General features: G+C 46.8%; 1 protein-coding gene across 1 annotated transcript in view; it reads right to left on the reverse strand.

Moving 5' to 3' along the window:
- Positions 1-6,006: 6,006 nt before the first annotated feature.
- The window catches only part of FA2H (fatty acid 2-hydroxylase), a 62,964-nt gene continuing 49,801 nt past the window's right edge, over positions 6,007-19,169 (reverse strand). The window contains exons 3-7 of the mRNA XM_033157422.1: positions 16,705-16,847; positions 15,343-15,449; positions 12,420-12,592; positions 8,398-8,650; positions 6,007-7,472 (exon numbers count right to left, since the gene is read on the reverse strand). Of these exons, the coding sequence (XP_033013313.1) occupies positions 7,393-7,472; positions 8,398-8,650; positions 12,420-12,592; positions 15,343-15,449; positions 16,705-16,847 (756 nt within the window). The 3' untranslated portion in view covers positions 6,007-7,392. The remainder of the gene's footprint in view (positions 7,473-8,397; positions 8,651-12,419; positions 12,593-15,342; positions 15,450-16,704; positions 16,848-19,169) is intronic.

Here is a 19,169-nt window from a genome sequence, read left to right on the forward strand (position 1 = left end):
AGCTGAAGAAGAATTTTCGAAACAGGGCCCTGTCCTGGTATATATACTTCATCTGACGTATAAACTTCTATAAATAAATCCATCTACAGAATAGATTATTTGAAACAATTGTATCATTTGAACTACTATCCAGTATTATTTTACTTCTGTGGCCTGAGTTCTTGCCCTTCCAACACTTTATGTACACTTTACCTTAGGACACCTCCTTACTCAGTGGAACAGCTGCATTGAAAAATTCAGAGATGTGTGAATTTTGATGGATGGCTGTGTGTTTCATGGGGGTGCCTGTCCCCATGGTGTGGGGAACTGTCAGATGCTACAATCCACCAACAGCAGTGCTAATCTTAATAGGGGATGTGCCACTTCATATAGGGTTAGCTGTCTGTGCTCAGTAACGGTCCTTTGTTGAACTCTCTCAAACTGACAAATGTTTTTAGGAAAGCTGCCTTTGGCCTCATTTTTTTTTAGCAAAAGCCCCCCCCCCCCATTGACTGGTTTCAGTTCTTGACTCTGTAGTCAGGGCGCTGTAATTTCTACCCGCTTTGCCACAACCAATTGACCTAACGACAGTACTTACAAGGAGTCGCCACAAGATGGTGATGATTTTCTGTGTACATGGCTTTACAATGCAAGCTTGACACCTAGAGATACCATCACATCCTAACCTCTCCTAGCTGGTGAAACATACTTGCAGACACCACTAAAAACGCAGGTGTAAATAAAGTTCATTCAACAGGAGTCAGTGGAAAGGCAGAAAACAAAGGTTTACACTACTCCCCAAACGAACGCCTTGTCCAGAAGCAGTTAGGATGAACTTTGGTGCAGGAGAACTCACTTTGGAGTATCTGCCCCTAGTGCAGCTGCCTGCTTAGGAGTGGTTTGCCCTTCCCCAGCACTCCTCCTTGTGTGTGAGGTGGTCGGCTGGGCAAACTGCATCCTCCAAATGACAGGCTTTGGACATGCTTCAGACACACGCACAGGTTGGGTCACCCCAGGCTTCATTTGAGCTGGAGCTCAGCTCTAGATCCCACATCGAGTTCCAGGGTCAAAGGTGAAGTTATGCAAAAGAAACGGAAGAGAATATTTCAGAGCTACTGATTAGGCACGGCCTTGAGACGAAAAAGAAAAACCTCCCTTCTTACCACGTGGCACTCCCAGGAAGAACTGACTCTTGCTCAGCACAAACACTTGAAAGCACTAAATCAGCAACCTGTTTTCCTGTAGATCCTTTGCTCTACAGTTCCCATCAGTCCCAGGCATCCCAGCAGAAGGGTATCAGGTTGGCGTAGACAGCACTAAATCATTCTATGCATGCTATGTATTTCCTCTTCTTTTCATTCACTCTTCCACTCCATCTTAAGAGTTGTGGTAATGGCATAATAAAACAAAACCAAAACACCAAACCGGCTTTCAAATATAAAGGGCAATTTTACTTAGTGTTTAACACTAAAGTGCAATGTGCATGTCAAAGCCTGGAGTGGAAGTCGGGTCTTTCTGTCATGGCTAAAGTAAACGTGTTCTACAGGTAATACAGATATTTGGCCCATTTCAGCTGGGAAGGGTGTGTTGAGTGCTTGGAGGCACCTGAGCCCTGTTTAGGGAAGCATTTAATGTTTGATGGATTGTTGTATTTTAATATTTTGTTGGAAGCCGTCCAGAGTGGCTGGGGAAGCCCAGCCAGATGCGTGGGGTATAAATAAATTATTATTATTATTATTATTATTATTATTATTATTATTATTATTATTATTATTATTATTATTATCCAGAGCAAGCAAAGAGGTGGGCTGCCTCTGAGGGCAGGCAAATCCCAGGACGCCATTTTCTTGGTGCTTTAACCCAAGCTTTGCCAACCTAGTGTCCTCCAAACATTTTGGGCTACAAAATAGAAGTGTTGGCTGCGGCTGATGGCAGCTGCTGCCCAAAACATCTGGAGCGCACCAGGTCGGCGAAGGCTGCTTCAATCATACATCACTACAGTTCTAGGATTGTATCACTGGCCTACCTGTTATTAAAAGCACATTTTGCTTCCCAGAACCAACTACCACTTGTTGGCAGGAGTGGGGTGCATTTGCCTCTGCACGTCTGGCACCACTTGTGTACTCCACAAAAGGCCTCTAACTGATGTACACTCAATAGGAACATAGAGTTTGGATTTGATATCCCGCTTTTCACTACCCGAAGGAGTCTCAAAGTGGCTAACATTCTCCTTTCCCTTCCTCTCCCACAACAAACACTCTGTGAGGTGAGTGGGGCTGAGAGACTTCAGAGAAGTGTGACTAGCCCAAGGTCACCCAGCAGCTGCATGTGGAGGAGTGGAGACGCGAACCCGGTTCCCCAGATAATGAGTCTACCGCTCTTAACCACTACACCACACTGGCTCTATAAAACAGCTGCTCTATAAAACAGCTAGTTAAGTATCGTCTGAACTCGGAGTCAGAAACATTCTTGAGCCTGAGGGCCGCATTCGCTCTTGGCCAACATTCTGGGGGCCACATCATCGTGGTGGGTGGAGCCCTAGGCAAGATGGGCAAAGCAATGGATGCAACTCTTACCTTTGTTCAGGTGATTACATTCCAGCCATGCAGGAACAAGAGGTTTACTCTCTCTCTCTCTCTCTCTCTCTCTCTCTCTCTCTCTCTCTCTCCCCTTCTAGGCAAGCAAAAGGCATTTCAGGATGGAGAGAGAAAAGCCAAACTTGCATATTGCAGCAGGTTGCCCAGTGGTAGGCCAATGTCAGAGGGAGCCAACTTGAGAATGTATGAAAAGGGGTTCAGGCCAGGGACGTTCCCCGCCCTAAATGGAAGAAGTGTTGGGGGTTGAACCTGGGATCTTCTGCATGCAGAGCATGTGTTCTACCATGGGCTACGGCCCACCCAAAACCACCTGAACCCAGCCTGCAACCCCAAGCAGGGGTGCAATGTCAGATGTCACAGCCACCAACTCTGCACTGGGGTCTGTGAGAAATGGGAGCTGAGAGGTGGCCAACCTTCCTCCTACCATCTTTGCTTGGGGCCACTGCAGCAGCTGGCCACTGCAACAGCTTCATGGCAAGCTGCTGCAAGGTTCGCTTCTAGGTGGTACTGCTTCCAAAAGCTGCAGCAGACCCGTAACACAGCAGCCACAATTGCTCTGCTGCGCCTTCCCCACCTCCCCTCTTCCGGAAACAAATGTCTCAAGCATGCTGCCGCCACACACGTTGACACTTCAAATGGTTTATTTTTTTTCAACATATACATCATATCTATGTACAATTATCTTACGTCTACAATCTAACTTCACATTTATTTATTTATTTATTTATTTATTTGTTTATTTAAAAATATTCCTGCAGCAAATATGGAGGGAGGGCAAAGAGAAACCAGAAGGCTGGGTATAAACGAAAACAACAACAAAACCCACCCCCCCAGTGCGTTTGCAATTGCCTTTACTGGAAGGCCAAAGCTCCAGGTTAGTCGACGTTTGCAAAAATTCTTTCAGGCAAAAGGGCAGGGGAGCATAGAAAAGCGGACACACCGTTAAAGTTGACCTGACCAAAGACAGGTTTAGGAGTGGAGAGATGAAACAGTGGTGGAGAAGCTCACTTGTATTTGTGATTGGGGGCTGGAGAGGGGAAGCAGGTGGTGGCCCCAGAACCTGAAGTCTTCCTCAATCTAGTTACTCAAGACTGGGACCCAGAGAGAGAGAGAGAGAGAGAGAGAGAGAGAGAGAGAGAGAGAGAGAGATTCCCACAGACCACAGATTCTCAGGGTGTGTTCATATTACCAACTTGTAGTGCAGTGAGGTTCTTTCCCCCACCCCCAGTGGATTAAGCAGCTTTACCACCCTCCAGGTGTTCACATCAGCACAGCTTTGATTCCTTTGATGCCTTTACCCTACACAAAAGTGTTTGCACCTCGGCTAGAGACAAACTAACAACACTTTGTGGACTCCAAATGGTGTGAAGCCGGTTTGACAAACAACACATTGAACAGAGGTATTTTATATCTGAGCACTGGGTGCGTAATGTGCTTTGGATAATGCAGGTCAAACACAGATTAAAAAAACCTCACCCTTGTGAACACTGCCTGGAAGGAGGAAGGGGTGTAATCTGCAGAAGCTTTGTAAAGACAGCTGCGTGTTGCCTTGGAAAAACCATCACGGCCCAACAGATGCTGCTGGGTTTGGAGTTCACCCTCTTATGGGGATGGTGGAATCTCAACAGGGAGTTTGGGATCTAGAGGCCTTATATGGCTCAGGATACCTAAAGGACCACCTTCCCCCATATGAACCTGTCCAGAACCTGACATCATAAGTCCTTCTCTGTGTCCTCCTTTCCAAGGACGCTCCAGACAGTGGCAGCCAGTGAGAGAGCAAAACTTTTTTCTGCAGTAGCCCCCTATCTGTGGAATGCTCTCCCTCTGATTATAGCGCCATAATCTTCCCAGTGGGGAAGGAGTCTCCCCTGCCTCATGTCGTGTGTAAACACTACAGAACCTCACACAGCCACTGAACACATGAAAGCAGCACCAGAGGTAAAAAGAGGAAGAGAAGAAGGGGCCACAATTTAGCACATCATCTAGCAAGTGGCTGCCATTGCCCTCCCTCTTTATCAGCACAAAGGACCACATTTGACACAATTTTGTTGTGCTCTGGAAGGAGAGAGAGAGAGAGAGAGAGAGAGCAAAACAGTGACTCAAGGTTCACCCATGCTTACCTTTTGCCCCACTTTTTTCAGGCAGAGGTCCACACTTTAAAGCTCCGTGTCTGAGCACTCCTTTCTCTTTCTCCCCCCCCCCCCCCGCCCGGAGCTTCCCCAGCAAAAACTGCTCTTTAAAGCTGAAGTGCAACAAACAGGAATTTGTTTTTCCCCGCTGACTGTTTTTTGCTCCGATTCAGAGCAGTTTTTCGTGGAGAAAGCTCCAGAGCAACAAACAAACAAAAATAGCACTCGCACACAGAGCTTTAAAGCGCAGACTATGCCTGGAAAGCATGGAGGAACAGTAAGTGTGGATAAGCCCTCAAAGGCCAAAGGGGAAGAGTTCAGCAGACATTGCCTCTTCCAGAGGAGCCAGAAGATACCAACAGTGACCTCCCTGAACTACTGTGCAGTTAGACTATTTGTAGAGGGACAGCACTGTGCCCACTCACCTTCCAGCAGAAGAAGAGTCTTGGAATCAGGTGCAGGAGAGCATCCTAGTCCTGGAGGGTGTCTCCCAGAAGAACCCTGCCAACTCTGCTCTCTTGTAATAACTGTCCCACCCCAATCCTGTGACTGGAGATCACCACCTTCTGGCTCCTGGAGTCACTGGCAAAACAACAAGGGAACAGGAAGCCACAACACCAAAGCATTATAGTCCAAGATGCTTACAGCAGCTTCCCCTTGCATAGAGAAACATAATGAGCAGGATTAGACCAGGGCTAGCTTGCTGCATGGCAAGTTGGACCTTCAGGGAACACTCCTGGAGGTCATCACATCTTAGCCCACCTTCCAGACCACCTGCTTATTATGCATTCATCCTGATTTGTTTGCAGGGAGGTTGTACAACTTTGCATCAAGGAATGTTTACCCACATTCAGCATTGTATTCTGTCACTTTCCTTATTGCAAACCAAAAACAAAAACCATCCAATTTTGGGGAGGTTTGTTCCACAAAATTTGGAGCCTTGTTGTGCAAAAGTGCCAAATCTGCTTCAATTGTGGTTCGATCCCAACCACAAACTAGCATCTTCCTAAAGTGCCCTTACAGGTCTGAGAAGGTGGGATGAGAATGCTGCTAGCAAGGAAGAGTGGATCTGGGAATGCAAATTGTGTGCTTGATGCGGAGAGAGTCCAACTAAGTCTTCTTCCCAAAGGGTGGCCGAGAGGCAGGGTGAACAACTGCTTCATCAGTGCCTCTGGGGAAAAACCACCTCCCCTTTTACAATAAACAGCAGGCCAACTAATGTTGCAAAAATGACATACTGTAGATTTATACAAAAAACAATATTGCTCTTTGTTTTTGTAATTATTGCCTGCAATTATCCCTACACTGGACTAAGTATTTTATTTTATTGCACTTCGTATATAACAGTTATGGATCACTGACAGTTTCTCAAATGTCACGGTTAAGGCACATGGTACATCAAGTGAAAGGCTGCCATCCCATCAAAGGAAGAGAAGTAAGGCACATCAGTGGATTCAGAATGCAACTCATTGACAGCCCGATGTGGTTTTGCAGATTAATCAGATTGTGAATACTGTAGTGTATACAAAGCAAAGCTGAAGTCAGTTGACCCAATATGATCTTCTGAGGATTCCAAGACAGCGTCTTTTTGGACAGATGTTGACTTTTTGCATCAAGTAGGACTGTTTTTTGTATAAATGATTTCCTGCAAAATGCAATTTGTGGCAATTTATCTGTTATTTCTCTGAAAGGGGCTCACCCTTCTTTCTGTTTTCTTGCTCGCCTGGTTTTGCTTTAAAATCCCACCTCTGCCTACCAACTGCTGTCTGCAACCAAGTCAGTCCCCAAACTCAAGCAGGTCCAAATCAGGCTATACTACAATCTCACTTCACCCCCAAATTCTGGGTTGAGAAGTTGCATTAGTGACGGAATAGGGACCAATCAGGGACTCTTTGGTGCCTGATCCTTCATCTTTGGACAGGGAGATACACTTGATGACTTCTTAAATAACTTCTAGCTCCGGTGGCTTGTACCCAACCACTTGCATAGCAAATCCAGAACCCACAGGGCTCTGCTCTAAAGAGATCAGAATCACACTGAGCATAAAAGGGGTGGCCATTCCGCACACCTGGTGCCAGCTTGTGGGAAATAAGTGGTCTTTCCCCCCTAATGATTCCCCTGGAGAGGTCAACCAAGTAGGAGGCATGCAACAAGCTGGACTTAGACCACTGCCCATTGTCTACACAGAAAGGATGCCAACAGGGTTGCACCAATATGCAATCCTGCACCCACCACCCAAACACCATGCTAGATATCAGGAATACTAAGAGCCAGAGCAGTTTGCCTACCGCTCAACACATCACAGGATACCAGTCCTCCAAGTCAGCTGTGGCATGTGCTCAACAATGAAATTCTTACATGTGTCTAAAACCAGAGTTCTACTTTGATCTCAAGGTGCTGCCGTCAGCTGAGCTGGGCAGAGTTTGCCCCTTGCCGCTGCATCCTGGCTAGGACACTCAGCAGCAGCTCCTTGGTCTTCCTTCTCCATTAGTCTTTGCAGGGCTCCTCCCAGAAGGTCACCTGCACAGCAGAACCATGTTACAAAGAAGCAGCACGGCAGAAGGACGGTCCCCTCTCTCCTCAGGTCCCAGGCTTCCAAGCTCTGCAGAGTCCCAGGGGTTGGCATCAGAGGCTTGCAAGAGGAAAGCAAAGCAGGAGCCAAAGACCATGCAGGAGAGTAACGGGTGCTAGTCTTCCTTCTCAGAGGTTTCCTCTGGGATCAGCGTCTGAAACGGGTGGTCCCAGAATTTGCTGGTGATGCCAAAGCCTGAAACAGGGAAAAGAGAGAGAGAGAAGTGTAGAGTTACGTCAAGGCATTGCAGGCTTCCGTCAGGGCTCTTCCAGCTTCCAGTTGCCCTGTTTATGCAGCTGTCTTCCTGATTTGCTTGCACAAAGCTTATGCAGAGGTTAGACTAGTGCTGGTCTTTATTAACCATTCATTCAGATTTCATTGTAGGGCAGTTACACAAAACGAGCATTTGTCCCGATTTACTTTTGTGGTGCTTATAAGCCTTCCTATTGATCATCTGTGCATCCTAGATTTTTCAATGTTCACCAACACATTCCAAACCACACCATGTCTGCTTCTTTTCTAAAGTGGATTTGTTGTGCTCAGGTGACAGAGCACTTTAATTGTGGAAACCTAAAGTTCCAGAATGCACTTGAATCCTTCCCACAAAATAGTGACCACCTGGAGGCTCCATCAGCTAGTTTTGGCATTTAGCAACCCTGAGAGATCAGCAGGAAGGGAGCAAAAAGTCCCCTCCATTTTGTTATTGTTTTATGGATTTGTTTTTAAAAAACAGTACCAGCTTTTTCTTAACACTACCCCAAAACTATTCAGACCAGGATGGAGAACTTGTGGCCCTCCAGATATTGTTGGATTCACAAGAAGAGAACTGCCAGATCAGGCCAGTGCCCCATCTAGTCCACCATCTTGTTTTCACAGTGGCCAACCAGATTCCCCCAAGGGAAACCAGCAAGTGGGACCTGAGCCCAAGAGCCCTCTCCCCTCCTGCTGTTTCCAGCAGCTGGTACTCAGAAGTATTTACTGTCTCCAACAGTGGAGGTAGAACTATTGTGGCAGGCAAGGCCAGTGGTTAGGGATGATAGGGATGATGGGAGCTGTAGTCCAACAACATTGGGGGAGGGGGCATAGGCTCCTATTCCGGCTGTTCAGTAGGCAAAATTACCTGCGTTCTGGTGTTCAAAATGGTGCTTCACATGATACACTTTCAGCCCATACAAGTAGCTGCCTTTCTTTGGTGACCCATAATGTAAGTAATAGTGAATCATGTCATAGACAACATAGCCAAAGAGCCCCCCGACGAAGAGGGAGGTCCCAAATGCTTCAGGAAATGTAACTCTGGCGAGAACGTAGAAAAAGCCAATGACCAGGGATGATGGTGCAGGTGGAAAGACCAGGCGAGATCCATCAAATGGAGACTGAAAGAGAATCACAAGGAGCAGAATTAGTTACGAGTAGTTTAACTGACACCGTTGATGCTGAGGGACATCCCATGGTTTGGAGTCAAACTACTCATGATGCAGAAGAGCGGGAATGTGTTTCAATGGCTGGACTTGGCTGTCACTGTAAACTACAGTTTAGCACAACCACTGGCCATGTCAGTTTGGGGCTGATGGGAGCTGTAGTCCAGCAACATCTGGAGGGCCTCAGGTCCCTCATTCCTAGTTTAATGGAAACAACCCACACCTTCTGAAGCTTTTGCTTATGTCTTTGATTACCTGAAGTTTATGTCAGGAGCTGGAGTCAGGAGTAGGTCAGCAATAAAAGACACCAGTGTCCGTGAAATTTACTCTTTATGCAAAGAAACTAAAACAGTGCAGGCCTAGCGTTCACAGCAAGTCTTCCCGGTAGGACTTGCCCCAATGAAGAAGTTGCGAGGACTGAAGGTCCCTGCCTTCCCACCGCTCTCTACGGCTTCTCCCCTGGTTCCTTCCCCAGCAGCCTAAGGCTCTGTTGTCTTGCTTCTCCTTGCTCTGTCCTCTACATTTTGTGGGAATGTTCAGGGATGCAGGAGAGGATATATTATTTTATTTTATTATATCCTATTCCAACTTGTGTTAACAAGTTTCACAACTTAGCAGAGTTACCTTCCCCTTTAAAGTCACACAGCGGATGCTTGCCCAGGTTCGCTAAAACCTCTATAATAATATTGTCCTGGTATTTTCCCTTTTATTCCTTCCTAAAAGATCAGACGTTTGTTACCTGCACACAGGTGAGGCCACGCCCACCTCCAGTCACATGTAGAGGAAGTCTGTCCCAGCCCAGGAGAAACAGGAAGTTCCGGCTGGCTGGACCAGACATCCCTTTCTACGTCCACTCTAGGGATGTTGTACTTGACTGCTCTTGTGTTTCACATCCCCCACATTTTCCTGCCTGTTCAGGGGGAGGGGAGATGGTCTCAGCAGGAGGGGAGACTCCCTGGATTCTTCAGTAGCCTGCCTCATCTCTATCTCCTGCCCCCCCTCCTCTCCTGCCTTTGATTCTGGACTGCTTTCTACCCCAGCCTCATCCTGCTCACAAAACCCTGTTGCCTCTTCAGCTTCCGACACCTCTTCTTCTCAGTCTGCTTCCTCTTCTCCCTCTGACCACTCATTGTCATTCCACCACCAGTCCCCTGGCTCTGAATCTTCTCCCTTTGGGAGTTCCCTTGGGGATTCCCCCGCTGGTGCCTCCTAGCACTCCTCTGCATCCAGCCAGTCTATGGCAGTTTAGCATTACACCTGAACCCTAAACTGTGGTGAATCCTAACTATGGTTTGTTCAAAGAAGCTAGCTTCATAGCTGATGTGTTGAAGTTAGCTTGTTTCAAACGAACCATAGTTTGAGACAAACCTTAAGTTTGTCGGGTTCAGGCAAAATGGCAAGTGCTGCTTAAGCAGAAGAGAAGCTTCTGGACACCTCTGCACAGGCATGCCAGACAAGGAGAGAACAGGGGGCTACAGATCATGACACCCAAATGCAGCCACTCTGGGTATTTGTGGGAGGAGGAGGGGGGAGGTGTTACTGAAAACTCTCCCTGCTTCAACGCAAGAAAACATACTTATTTCCTGGGGGCTTAAAATGCGCCAACCCACACAATGCATGCTCAAGTGCTAGCCTGTGCGCATTCCTCAAATGCTGCTCCCACCATGCATTCTGGCAAGCAGCATTTTTCTTCTGCTGCCTCCTAGAGAGGAACATAAGAAAGCTGCCTTATGCAGAGTCAGGCTGTTGGCACAAAAAGCCCAGTATTTTCTATACAGGCTGGGAGTGGCTCCCCAAGGTTTCAAATGGGGATCATTCTGGCTTGGGCCCAGGCCACCTGTAATATCGTATCTTCTGCTATGAACCTGCCTGGGTGCTAAGATCCCCACATGAGCCCCTTCTCTCAGTCCCATCCACACTGGAGGCACAATTGGTGGTGTAAAGAGGGAGAGAGCCTTTTCTGTTGCTGCTCCCCTGTTATAGAATTCCCTTCCAAGAGAAGTTGGACCAGCTCCCTTTTTGTTACCCTTCCAGCAGGCAACCTTCCTGTTCAGACACACCTTTGGAAACTAAGGTGCAGGTGATGCAGTTGTCAGGGAAAACTGGATTTTAACTGTTTGTTCTAAATGTACTTCAATTATTCTTTTTTTACTTAAGTTTGTTTTTATTGCTTTTTATTTTATAATGTTGTTTATAAATGTTGTAATCCTCCTGGAATCCCACTTTGGGAGGAATGTGCGACATAAATACATTAAACAGGATCATAGGATCACAGAATCGTAGCGTTGGAAGGGATCCCAAGGGCCATCTAGTTCAACCCACTGCAATGCAGGAATCCTGCCCACAGCCATCCCTGAGTGGGATAAAATCACTAACCTTCTGGTTAACAGCCAGATTACCACTAGGTGAAGTGGTAATCTTTCTTTGCCTGATTTGAATATCCCAAGAATTGAACCTGGGAGCTTTTGCCTACCGGTGCTCTGCCACTCAGTTCTAGCCCAACCTCAGCTAAGAAACTTCCTTATACAGAGATGGACCATTGGTTTTGTCTCTACACTGACTGGCAGAAGCCCTCCAGGGGTTCAGACAGAGCTTTTCCCCCAGCTCTACCTAGTGATGCTGGGGACTGAGGATGGGACCTTTTGCATGTAAAGCACATCCTCTGCCACTAAGCTATGGCCCGTTTAGGGACTGCATCTGGCCAGTGGGCCAGTTCCAGAAGTGGATCGACTTCAAAAGAAGGATCAGGAGATCGCTCTGAGTGTGCTCCTGATTCCTTCTCTGCAGCCATGGCTTTAATTTAAGCCAGGGTCGCAACAGAAGATTCTTGCCCAAAGCAGACCTTGTATTTGGCTCTGAATCTGATGCAGAAGGTTAGCTCTGCTTCCGTTGGGGATCTGCTCCACCTGTTGGAAGTTCCCGATTGGCACCAGGGCACCGCTGGAGGCAAGTCCTGCTCTAATAGTTCCTTTGCAGACACAGAGTTACCTGCCCCCACATGCGATGTCACTTCAGGTGGGCATGCCAGGGGGGAAGAGGAACCCCCCCCCCCGTGCCAAATTCTTTTTTTTAATTATTATTTAAAAGTCTTTATTAAACATATTTCACAAATTTATACATAAGTGTACTATATTACAATTTATACCCCATCCCATACAAAAGAAAATTAAAAATGCAAGAAAATTAAAACAAAAAGAGACCTAAAATAGACTTCTGATTGTTCTCAAAGAAAGCTAAATCTCTTGTGTGACAAATTCATAATGCTAGCAGGCCTCTTGCAGTCCTTGGCCCAGGGGTTTCCCTACGCAAACCGTGAAAAGAGACGAGGGCTCGCCTTGCGAAATAGACCACATTCATTCGCACGGGGTAGCTGAATTCAGTCTGGAGTTCCTTGCCACACAAGGTGGTTTCAGTGCTCAGGAAGGCTGTTGCTCCGAGTGACAGCCTCTTTCCCCCCCAGCTGCTGCCTCATGGCATGCGCATTCCAAAAATCTGACCTAGTAAAGGGACCCCCATCCATCTAGGGTAGCTTTCACCCAACCTGGTGCCCTCTGGCTGTTTCGGACTACAGCTCCCATCAGCCCCTGTCGGAAAGGCTCCACGATGGTCATGCTGGCCAAGGGAACACGGTTATCCTAGCCAAGGCTGATGGGAGTTGTAGTCAAAATCAGTTTCAGGAAGGTTCTCCCCAAGAGGCTACTAGTTCGTGTGGTGGCCCATTTACCTTATGATGCTGACCGTGGAGCAGGAAATGCAGTGTGATCAGGTAATAGTTGTTGGCCGGTGGACTCATGTGGAAGATGAAGCGATGGATGATATATTCGACTAAGGACCACAAGCACATCCCCACAATGAAGAGTAACGGGAACCAGGCCTTGTGAACACGGATGGAATATGCTAAACAGCAGGGAGGGAAGACGAGAGGTCAGCAACCCCTACAGTCTGGACCTCCTCAGTCCTTGAGGAGGACTTGCTCTAAGGACATCAACACAGCTCCCAACACAGCCCCATTCAGCTCAGCAGCCGGTTTCCAACACTGGCCAGCCCAGGGGTTGTCATTTCGATTTTTCTATGCGCTGGGGATGCCACCCTCTCGAGGGGGGGTGCACTGTTCCCCCCTACCCATCCAAAGTTGCTAGAGTGAAGATAGAGAGCAACCCCTCATGGTGAGCTGGCTTCAAATGTCATCAGGTAGCTGAATCTCACTGGCCACATTACATGGTCATCAAAGGCAAATCAGAAAGAGGGCAAAGATCCCTCTCTCCACTAAAAAAAAAAAAGGAACCTTGTTGTTGATGTTGTTGTTTATTGAATTTATATACTGCCCTATACCCAGAGATCTCAGGGCAATTCACAGAAAAGATCACAACATATATAATCAGAATAAAAACAACAACCCAATAACGCCCCCCAGAAAAGAGCCACATTTAAAAAGGGTATAGGATGTCAAACAGATCAACCAAAGGCCTGGTTAAAAAGGAATGTTTTTGCCTGGCGCCTAAAGGTGTGCAATGGAGGCGCCAGGCAAACTTCCGTGGGGAGAGCATTCCACAGACGAGGAGCCACTGTAGAGAAGGCCCGTTCTTGTGCTACCAAAGTTATACAAAATGGTTACACCCTGAGCATGTTCCAAGAGCTTTGGAAGATACAGGCCTCATCCTTTCACCAAACCTCTCCCTCCGAGGAAAATCTGAGAGTGGGAACACCCCATGCACAAGACCCCAGAGGATCCAGGTGGGAATAAAAATGTAAGGATTTAAGGATTCAAACACAAGAGCCCCCTCCCCTCCTGTGATTGGTATTCAAAAGCATCACTGCCTCCGACCGTGGGGGGCAGAGCAGAGTCCTCATGGCTAGCAGCCATTGACAGCCCCCTCCTCCTCCTCCATGAATTTGTCTAGTCCTCTTTTTCGGCCATCCACGTTGGTGGCCACCACTGTCCTCATACGGGAGCAAGTTCCATAGTTTACCTATGCGCTGTGTGGAGAAGTACTTTCTTTTATCTGTCCCAAATGTTTGTTTTAACGCTGTGCCAGCCTGCTGGCATTATTATTGGCTGGGTGTGATAGGAGCAGAAAACAGAAAGCTCCCCCGCTCCCCAAGGAATAGCCTAGGCTGGCACAGAATGGCACCCCTGGAAAAGAAAGACAGCCAGCCAGCCAGTGGAGAACAAGGGGGCAGGCCATGCGCCTCAGACTGCAGGTGCCGCAGGCCGGAGTCTGACTGAGCGAGATTCAGGCTTCTGGCTCAGCACAAGGCCTTCTCTGTGCAGGGTGGTGTGGAGGCGGAGAGAACTACTAAAGACAATAGTCGCTTTCTCCATTCCTGACGCCTGATTATTGTTGCTGAAACCTGCCTGGAGGCTGTGTTCCTTAAACCGCATATATTTTGAGGTGGCGGCATGAGGTGATACAATTGCTGTATTGCAATCCTCGTGGAATAAATCAAATTGTGCGCTGTTCCCCTGCCTGCCTGGTGTCACAGCAGGGAGACTCTGAGCATACTATGCTCTGGGTGCCTTGTAGTAAATCGCCTAGTCAGTAATTCACCATGTGCGGCGGCGCCTGAGCATACTCAAGAGTGCCTTGAGAAAAGAAAAGGGACAAGAAGTTCCCTGCATGGTGCAAGGAAAGGAAGTCGTCTTGGGAAACATACAGAGGGTTGCCCCCAATGTAACTCATACTCAGGAGCAGACCAGCTGAAATTAATAGACATGGCTGACTCAGGACCATTACATAGGCACTAGCTGGACAGAAACAAGAGTGCTCCCGCCCTCACCACCCAGCCACAAGGAGGAATGTAGTCAAAGTTGCCTCCTTGGAGCATAGCCTGAGTACACTTTAACTAACTCAGGCTGTGCAGACTGTGCTATTGGTACAGCAATAAGCTTTCAGGATATGTTACAGGTAGGTAGCCGTGTTGGTCTGCCATAGTCAAAACAATATAAAAAATAAAAAAATCCTTCCAGTAGCACCTTAGAGACCAACTAAGTTTGTTCTTGGTATGAGCTTTCGTGTGCATGCACACTTCTTCAGATACTTCTTTCAGGATATGTGTGCTGGAGGCATTGAAAGGGGAAAGTGTTGGGTGAATCCTGGATTGATCCAACAGAAAGATACTAATGTGTGCCAGCCACAGAGGGCACCCCCTCCATGCGTACATGGCAAAAATTTAGCAGCTGCTCGTGGTGCCTGCACTGAGTGCAAGTATGGGCCCCTGCGAAGTGATCCCTACAAAAGGGCTTTCAAAAAAAAACCCAAAACACAGTGCTTCAAAGGCTGAAGCATGTGTGCAGCCCATGAAAGGGGTATACACTTATCTTCTCTCCATTCCCAACGACCAGAAGGCCTTTCCCCCGTTTCCCCCCATTACACAATTGCCCTTATGCACTGTCTTGCTAGCCCGCCAAGAATAAGGCTTCATCCTGCCTTTCCTCTCCATGGGAAACAGAGAGGTCGGGCTCAGGGCACAGCTCCCAGGCAAGTTTACTCCTCAGCTGACACAGACGCAAACTGGCCCCACCAGTTGAAAGATGCCCCTTTTCCTAATGCCCCATTGCCCAGATGCAGACCTGCCTCTCCCCAATCAGAGCCTTGTAGTGTCCTGAGAAGCTTGTTTAAAGAGGCTGATGGATTGAGCGTAGGCACCTGTTGTGAAGGTAGAAAACAGCCAGGTTTCTCCCTTTGCAAGCAACGTGTAGCTATGCCAGCTGAGATAAAGCACCAGCGGAATCCAGACGGCACAGACTGTGTACCTGGAAGGAAGAGGGAAAACTGGTTTAGGTTCATAATGTCAGCTGTCTCCTGGCGGGCGAGGAAGAGCCTTTGGGGAGCCCTGCAAATTCTGGGGAAATCTAAGCTGGTGAGAAGGAGGAGGCAGATCTCTGTCTCCCGGCTGCAGGCCCCACAACCAATTGCCCCCCCCCCCCCAAAGAGAGAAAGCAGCAACCATCATTGAGTTATTAGGTTTTTGTTCTGTTTGTGTTCTGGTTTTAATGTATGCATTATTTATTTATTGTAAGTTGCTTTAAGTTGCTTTTGTAAACAAACAAACAAAGCAAGTAATAAGCTTAAATGATGATGATGCCCTCCTGATCCATATCAGGACTATGGTGAGGGCAAAGGACTAAGTCTTCTCCATAACACAGTCTCAATCTAGATCACTCACCCACCCACAAATGGCTGCAGTCCCCCTCCCACCTGGCGAAAACTCTGCACACCATTTCTAGTTGGGTGAATAAAGTCTTCTCTAGTATCACTCCTAATTCCATATAGCCAATTGTAGTGATGAATGAATGGTGCATCCTTAGCTGGGGTGGATGATTTAGGTTGGATTAGAGCAGAGGGAGACCCAGGTGGCGCTGTGGGTTAAACCACAGAGTCTAGGGCTTGCCGATCAGAAGGTCGGCGGTTCGAATCCCTGCGACGGGGTGAGCTCCTGTTGTTCGGTCCTAGCTCCTGCCCACCTAGCAGTTCGAAAGCACGTCAAAGTGCAAGTAGATAAATAGGGACCGCTCCAGCGGGAAGGTAAACGGCGTTTCCGTGCGCTGCTCTGGTTCTCCAGAAGCGGCTTTGTCATGCTGGCCACATGACCCGGAAGCTGTCTGCGGACAAACGCCGGCTCCCTCGGCCTATAGAGCGAGATGAGCGCCGCAACCCCAGAGTCGGACACGACTGGACCTGATGGTCAGGGGTCCCTTTACCTTTACCTAGAGCAGAGGGAAGTCAATGTGGTCCCCTCTACATGTTACTGGGGACCCAGCCAGTGTGGCGAACAGCCAAGGATGATGGGTGTCATCATCCAGCAATGTTTGGAGGGCACCACTTTGGCTAACTCTTGACTGGTAGCTGTTCTGCCCCCTTCCAAACCAGTGAATTTGGCACACCACCTATCAAGGATTGCCCAGCAACAGCTGAAACGCAACATGACCCACACAACCTCACCCAACATTCTCCACCTGCCAGGACTGATTTGGACTCCTGGCTAGCTGATGCACCCCAGAGCCTCACCATGCTGTTTTGGAGAGAGATTCAATGAAATCCGAGTGGAATAAGCGAATGGGACGATCCACCGGTTGATGCACCCATTCATCGTACTTCTCTCCCAAGTGGCCCACTTGCCACAGCAAAGGTTTGTGCCAGTCCACGAGCTCCTAGAGAACAGAAAGAGTGCAAAGAGCCAGAGGTTTCAGCAAGATCAAGCAGGCTTTGCACCTCCCCAGCTGGCTGGTCAGAGCCATTGGATTTCTCATGAAGCAGTGTCAGGTTTTAGCCATCTTTGGGGGTTAAGCAACAGTCAGGGCTGTGTGCATATTCTGTAATTCCAGAATTAATTATGCAGAATAAGCAAAATGAGAAACGGGCAGGAAACTCTAGGCAGAGACAATAGAACAATGGAAATACTGGGATTATAGGAAGTGCTCGTCTCAAAGTCCCTCTCCCTTGTCCATTAGAATGCATTGGCTAAATTAGTACAACAGTCTCCTTTCCCTTACTCCCCCACAACAAACACTCTGTGAGGTGAGTGGGGCTGAAAGACTTCAGAGAAGTGTGACTAGCCCAAGGTCACCCAGCAGCTGCATGTGGAGGAGCGGAGACACAAACCCGGTTCCCCAGATTATGAGTCCACCGCTCTTAACCACTATACCACACCCTTGGTGTGGGTTCTATGGCAAAATGGTCACACTCACTTTCTGTAGGCTACTGGGGAATGGTTAGGAATCCTTTCACTGTTTAGACCAAGGTGTGTAGGTGCTGCAGAATTTACTGCCTGCTTAAATTGTAATTAAGCTCCAGGGTATGCACATATTCATAACTCTAGCAAAAGATCCTAAACCTCTTGATAGCATGTGTATAAATACACATGAGTGGCGGACACACACGTTGGTTCAGACACATACCTTGCAACAACTGCAGCCCTGCATTGTCAAGGGTTGGATTATTAGGTAATCCTTGGGGTCTCTTCCAATTCTACAATTCTATGAGTCTATGAAATGACTCAGAAGAGCCAGCTAATATCTGGCTCTTCCTTGGGGGGTAGTGGTCATAGTATTATCATTATTAGAGATAGAGGAAACATTCAATTCAGTACACATTCAAAACAAAATCTGTAAAATTCACACTTTCTAGAACAATATGCAAATCATAACACAGCTATTCCTTGAAATTCACGCTTATCCAAATTTTGCAATACATTTTTTTCCAATCAATTTTTTTTAAGATGCACACATCAGTGGAGGGTATTCATAAACATGCACATATTACTGAAAAGAGTTTAGCAAAATGTATTATATTAGGGGAAATTGCTTGCAAAAATGTGTACATTGAAAATGCATCAAAAATGTGTTTATTAGGAGAAATTCACACTGAAATGCCAGGGAAATTTCATGAGGACTTTAAAAAAAATCCCAACAAATTGCTGCAAAATGTAATGAACAAAATTTAAGGTGAGACAAAAATAAAAATGAAAGAACCAACATTAAATACTTCCACCCTTAATGATTATTTGTTCATCACTTTTTACAAAACATCTTAAATCACTTTACAAAGTCTTAAGATGCAAAAATATCAAACTTTTTAAAAAACCCAATAAAACAGAATACTAATAATGGTAACAATTATATTAATGATAGTTTTCATCCATCAACAAGTCAACAAGAAGGAATGTTTGTAGATGTTCATAATTTTTTTTTTCTTTTATTTGTTTTGCTGTCTCCTTGTTTGCCACGGTGGGAGGAAGGGCAGGATAGAAAGTTGATAAGTAATATGAAATACATAGTATTAATAACAGGGAGGTATAAAGTACTGTTTATAAACTCAATTAGAAGTATTGCATACTCTCACACTGGCAGTGTGATATAAGTAATTATGACCCCAGTCACTAATGAATCTGTTGCTTGATAAGTTCTAACTAACATCCCAGCTATATCAGCAGGATCTCAGGCTCCAAATGCAAAGCATAATGAGTTGCTGCATGCACCATTCATACCTTGTTCCTGACTATCATAAGCTCATTATGAAACAGAATTCAATGACATAACTTCTTACCGGTAATTTGTTTTTTTAAATTAACTCCGTTCTTTAACCACAAGTAACAAGGTAAGTCGGGTTTAATTAAGGCAGAACATTTCACTCCATGAGCATGCACAACGGGCCTCGCAGAGTATGCTGTATTTATGTAAAAGGAAATAAGCAGATTTGAGATAAACCAATACCCTTTTTTGTCCTTTCAGTCTATGACAGAGCTGGGCAACCTTCAGCCTTGGAGCCAATCTTGGCTCATGAGGCCATTTTTCAAACCATGTCTACCTGCCAACCTACTGATGTTGTAAGTTTCATCAACTGATCGCCAAGATGCCTGTCACCAGGAAGGACAGGTGTTTGCAATCAGTGCAGCAGGATTTAATCCTCACTCATTTTCTCATTTTGCTGAGACATGCAGCTGATGGATTGCCGCTGAGATGGAACACAAGAGT

Source organism: Lacerta agilis, chromosome 8 (genome assembly GCF_009819535.1).
Source record: "Lacerta agilis isolate rLacAgi1 chromosome 8, rLacAgi1.pri, whole genome shotgun sequence".
Lineage (NCBI taxonomy): Eukaryota > Metazoa > Chordata > Lepidosauria > Squamata > Lacertidae > Lacerta > Lacerta agilis.